The sequence below is a fragment of the Artemia sp. Qi Xiang Cuo genome, chromosome 5 (assembly GCF_049724085.1).
Source record: "Artemia sp. Qi Xiang Cuo chromosome 5, ASM4972408v1, whole genome shotgun sequence".
Classification (NCBI taxonomy): domain Eukaryota; kingdom Metazoa; phylum Arthropoda; class Branchiopoda; order Anostraca; family Artemiidae; genus Artemia; species Artemia sp. Qi Xiang Cuo.
In genome coordinates, this window is record NC_142798.1 from 2,161,776 (window position 1) to 2,167,775 (window position 6,000).

At 34.0% G+C, this 6,000-nt stretch overlaps 1 protein-coding gene across 5 annotated transcripts in view; it reads left to right on the forward strand.

The window, feature by feature from the left end:
• Positions 1-3,144, forward strand: part of LOC148951707 (CCAAT/enhancer-binding protein gamma-like) — a 378,366-nt gene extending 375,222 nt beyond the window's left edge. For 4 of the 5 annotated variants that reach the window (XM_089088674.1, XM_089088676.1, XM_089088675.1 and 1 more), the window contains one exon: positions 2,918-3,143. In XM_089088674.1, the coding sequence (XP_088944800.1) occupies positions 2,918-3,128 (211 nt within the window). In that variant the 3' untranslated portion in view covers positions 3,129-3,143. Of the gene's footprint in view, positions 1-2,917 lie in introns of all 5 variants that reach the window. The other variant, XM_089088677.1, reaches the window with a different exon arrangement.
• The last annotated feature ends 2,856 nt before the right edge of the window (positions 3,145-6,000 follow it).

The following is a 6,000-nucleotide window of genomic DNA, read 5'->3' on the forward strand; positions in this document are numbered from 1 at the left end:
TTTAATCCCTTTTTTTAAAATAAATCTTCCTTCATTTCCGAATTGTCTAAAATTTACTTATTCTTCTGTATAGCATTATAACTTAATCAATATTAAGTATATTCTTACTGTATTCTGCCTATTCCTCCTTAACACTTTCCTTATCACTAATTGAGGCCTAGTTCGTATCGTTAACTGGGACTATTCCAGACTGGTAAAGTTTTTATTTATTTTTGCCATGATTTCTTATAATTTCCACATTAATCTTATCACATTTCAAATTAACTTCTACTGTAAGAAACGTTTTGACCGATACCCCCCCCCCCCGCCACTTGAAGCAAAATTCTGATTGAACGCTTGCAGAGGGACAGTCTGCTTCTCATAATGGGGGGAGGGGTGAACCACCAGTTCTTCGAAGTCAGAAGAGGTCCGTGTTACCCCTCAAATGTACTCCCAGTTTGGTTCTTGTTACAAATAAAATTTTTAGAAGCAATTTTTTTCCAAGAAAATTGGAATGAGAATTTAAAATTTAGTGTATGCAAAAATTATCTTTTATTTCACCTAAAATGAACAAAAATTACTATAAAAATGAACCATAATATTAACAGAAATTATTGCATCCAGTGAAGGCAAACTTAAAAGAAACACAAATGGCCACAAAAGAATTTTGTGTTGCTGCCCACTAAATCCTCCTAAAAGCTCGAATATCGTTTGCTGTGTAATAAAAACTGAGTTGATAGTTCAAATTCATTTTTTTTTTTTTTTAATGTTTTTCTATACATTGGAACATTTCTATATTGGAACTGATTTAAAAGAAGAAAACATTTGGACTAATAAGGTTCTTTTCAAACAGTAAAACTAAATAAATTGTCACAAATGTTCTACTCCAAGAAATGTTGCCACGTTAGCGGTGAATACTGATGTGAATATTGAGAACTTTTAGGGGATGTTGAAATAAATCAAAAGACACTATGTGTGTCCAGGTGGTCCAAAAGAAATATCTGTAATGTCTTCGGAACGAGCTAACAATATTAAGTTGAAACTTTGAGGCAAGCTGAACTAAATTAAACTACACTATGTGCACCAAAGTTGTCAAAAGGGCGTCTCTGCAATGTATTAGAAAGAGCTAAGGATATTATGTTGAAACTTTCAGTAAATATTTAGGGGGAAGTTGAACTGAATCAATAGGCACTGTATGCATCCAAACGGTGAAATGGATGTATCTGCAATATCTAACGGGCATCTAAGGGTATTAGGTTGAACCTTTCAGGCCAAGTTGAGGGGATGTTGAAGTAAATAAAAAAGACCCTGCCCATCCATGTTGTCCAAAGGATGCGTGTGCAATATTTCAGGAACAGCTAAGGGTATTAAGTCGAAATCTTCAGGGAAAGTTAAACTCAACCCAAGGCACAGTGTGCATTCAGGTTGAAAGCTAGTGAGTGAAAAAAGTGTTTTTGTTTTCAGCATAGCATAAAGGACATGACACTAATCTTTTGATTGACAGTTTGTCTGTTCTTTTTTGTCGGTTTTGGCAGTTTCGCCTGTTCTCTTTGTCTGTTTATCTTAGTTTCTGTTCTTTTAAGTTTGAGCTCATTGTTCAATTTAGGTTTTATCTCTTCAGTCATAGTAATTTCTGCTTGTTTTAGATGTTTGGCATCTTATTTAAGCTAATTTCTCTGTGTTTTCGGTCTTGAATTCTTTCCTTATATGTCTAAGAAAACTTTTTTTTTAATTTATACTCGTTTTTACTTGACAACTTTAGTAATGTGTTAATAATGATGATGCTGGCTAATAAGTTCTATTTATAATTAAATTGAAAAATATTTTCAAAAAAATATTGGTAAAGTAGAGAACAATATTAAAACCTGACACTATCAGACAGTGGCGGATCCAGGAGGACAAGGGGGCACCCCCTAAAGTAGTCTAAAGTAGCGTAATTTACTTAATTAACGGAAGCTTGCGTTAATTAAACTTGCTCTTAATGCAAATTTATCGGATCAACCTATTTTGCCCCCCCTTAAATAAAATCCTAGATCCACCCTTGCTATCAGGAGTAGTCATACAATGAATCAAACTCGAAAGAAACAGTAATTACTAAGAATTAATAAAGGAAGCCTAAAATATTTATTATAATTATTATTATAGTAATTACTATAATAATTATTATAGTTATGAAATAATTATTATAATAGTTTTGCTGTCAATTTACTCAATCTTTTTAAAGGCTAAAATGTTACTTGTGTTTTACTGATAACTAAATTGAAAAAACAAGTTTTTTTCCAACTGAAAGTAAGGAGCAAGATTAAAACTTAAAACGAACAGAAATTCTTATATATATATGAGGGAGTTGATCCCTCCTCAATAACTCGCTCTTTACGCTAAAGTTAGACATACTGTTCCAATATGACTTTTTGTGGTAACGAACTCAAGTTAGCTGTATGTAGGAGGTGCCAATTAATGGGATTGTAGGGGGGGGACATATTTTTTTGAAATTTAGGGGGGGGAAATTTTGCTGTTTTTCCGATTTTTCAATGAAAATTCCGGAAGGAAAGATATTTTTCAGTAAAAATATCAAAATAGGTACTTTTCAATGAAAAAAAAACAAACTACTTTTCGAAACCCGGGGTGAATCTAGGGGGGGGGGGCAATTTTCCCCTCTTCTCCTCCTAATTGGTTCCCCTGGTTATATATCTGTCTGGCTGTTTCTCTGACTATTTAACTTTATTGTTTTACTTTTTTCCCCTTCTTTTATATTGTCAGATTTTGACAGTCACCTCCTCATAGGAATCAGTCAATAATAATGTAGCCTAGCTATGGAAACTTTGAAATTGTTGTATGGTAAATTAATGGATGGAGAATCGTATGAATGGAGAAATTGATTAAAAAAAGATAGATAGGTAGTAAAGTGAAGGAAAACTTCATTGTTTCTTAATTCTAGTAAACAGAGGGAGAAAAACAATGAGGCTGTAAAGAAAAGTAGAGAGAGAAGTAAGCGATCTAAAGTGATGTCGCAACAGAGAGTTGAGCAGCTTGAAGAGAGCAATAAAGAGCTCCAAGGAGCTATTGTGGAGTTGAAGAATGACTTATCCCATTTAAAACAGATATTTGTCCAGACATCTACAGGTATTTGTACTTTGACTCTTTTGTAAAGGGGTCATTTTTATGTTCGTACCTGTGTATGGACTAATTTTTAATGAAATTCCTGTCGGTATGATGTTTGAGGAAGAGCTTTACAGCGGAAAAGAGAAATTTGGGTACTTGTCTGATATACCCCACTACCTAATAATCTTCTAATATGTTTCTCTCACGCTCAATCCTAATGAAATGTACCAAAGTAAGATAAAATATAATACTTTAGAAATAAATTTGGTGTATATATTTGCACATTAGGGCGGTTGGGGGTAAAGTATAGCGGGTATGCATGCCTAATGTGTTAGGTACAGTTATTCTGCATATTTTTCAGTAAGAATTGTTTTCTATTTTTACACCGTCCAAATACTTTACCCCCCCCCCCCCCTAATGTGCAAACATATAGTGCAAATTATAATTATTCCATCTATTCTGTCCCTTCTCTTTGTCTTGTCTCACACTAAGATGAAAGAAACTAACGGAAAAAAACGGTTCTAAAATGCATCAATGAGTTAACAACTTGAGCGGTAGTGGGTTTATCATACAAGTACCGAAATTTGTTTATCCGATTTGAAATAGATGACTGTTCAGCCATCTACCGATATCCCTTTAGATAAAAGGCCATTTTTTCACTCGTATCTCTGGTATGGACTGTTTCTAATCAAACTTGTTTTAAGGGTTAGCTTTTTAGGGGAACCACAAATATATTTGTGAATATTTTATCGTTCCTGTTTAATCTAAAAGTTGTAACTGAATGCATGTAATTTTTCAAAGGCAATAAAAGAGTTTAAACGATTTCCACAGACAAGAAAATTGGCTAGCAAAGCGCAGGAAAATTCATCAATGTTAATGTCAAATAGCTATTTATGGATAGTAGTTTCTAGAAAAATCAAAATTATAATCTTTTAGCATAGTATAAGTGAATATAAACAGTAGCAAAAACTTTGTTCAAAAATGACACACATCGTAGCACGCTCACTGGGTACGTCAGAGCAATAGTTTCAGTTTTTTGTTGGCATTCAGTCAGATCAGAGCATATTTTACTCGCTAAACATTTGTCATTACGCGTGCGCGAAGAAGCGGAGTCATGAATAGAGGTCTAGACTGATGTGTCAAAAATCTTTAATGGAGAGTAGATGACTTTTTGCTACTGTTTATATACGTAAACTTATACTATGTTTTTTTTAGCAAATCTGCAAAAACATAGCGTAACCCAATCACTAAAGAGAGAAACCCTCGGTCCAGCAGGAACAGTTGCTTTTGAGCCACCGCGCTACTACTTCTTATTTACCAGTTTTAATCACCATCATGAATGCATACCTTTTTCTTTAAAGAAAGAAAAAAAAAGATATAATAGACATAATTCCCAAAAGTAAATAAATAAATAAAAACGCTTGATTTTGTCCAGTCCTGTTTACACCCATAGATTTATGTCAGCCACCATTTATAGTCCTTAAAGTTTTTATTTTTTAACAAAGAAGGGTGAAGCATGATCAGAAAATGATAGTAGTTTTTCCATTACAAGGGTTAGGTTGATCCTTTCATATCGGTCCACAGAAAGATGCTAGATGGTAACACCCAAGATACCAGAGTTGTGAAACAAGGAAACACCCCTAGGAGGAAACTTTGCCTATTAGGGGGTCAGTATTTTATCAAATCGCACATAAACACCATAAGTGAAGGCGCCGCAAGGGTGAACTATTAACCCCTCCCTCAGTCAGTATCAATAACATTTATACCTTTTGATTCTATTGTGATGCAACTATTTATAGCATTTTACGTTTGGGCTGGAGATCATTATTTGAGCCCTTGAAAATCAACTTTTTTCACCCTTCCATGACCTAAATATAGTTACAATTATGATTTAAAGCTTCTGCGATCAGTTTTTTCATAATTCTTGCAGGTTTAAAATCGTACCCAGTTGGGTTTCATGGTCGTAGCTGAAGGGCTAGGGGAAGTAGTGCCACTACTCCTTAGACTAGTGCCACTACTACTTAGTGCCACTACTACTCCAAACTCACTACTCCTTAGATATATTCATAAAAACGACCTAAGGCAATGTACTGCTAGGATAAAGTAACCTCCCTCCCCTAGATAGTCGCTCTTAAACACTCACGGAAAATGTCCTACCTACGTTCATTGGGACTATAGAGTCATAAATCTTTGAATACATTGAAATTCCATTTTTACATTCAATTGTCTTTTTTCCCTTGCATATTCTTATGCTAACTAAGTAAGACTAAGCGGTGCTACTGAAAGATACTAGCATGGAAGGAGGGATGGGGGGGTTGATTTAATATTTTTAAGGGACAATTTTTTTCGATATGAATTAACTAACTTTGAAAACCTCCTTGCTCTGCCCATTTAGACTTTATAGTTTTAAACTGTCAAACTACATAAAATTCTCTTTTTTGTCATATTATATCATATCACTTATGCAGTTTTAAATTTACTAAATAATACACAGCGTAAAAATCAAAGAAGGAAGTCTTGAAAAAACAGCGGGTCTATGGCCATCAGGAAGAAAAAGAAGAACAGTCACACCAACGTTTCGGCTATATGCACCAAGGCATCCCTGGTGTTGAGAAAAAAAAGAATCCAAAACATAAAAATAAAAAAAGGAAAAATCAAAGAAGAATAAAAAGAAACGACCAGTACAATGCTGCTCCGTGACCAAATCACGGAAGCTAAAAACATTAAAATTTGATGAGGCACTTCTTTGACAAAAAAAAAAAAAAAAAAAAAAAAAAAAAAAAAAAAAAACATCACGCAGAAGCAACTGATCGATGATTGTTCTTGTTTGTCTACCTACCGGCCACAGTTCCATTGTTTTCCAAGATTTTTTTTTTTCTTTAATTTTGTGATGTTGGCCAATTTTACAACTAATAGCTT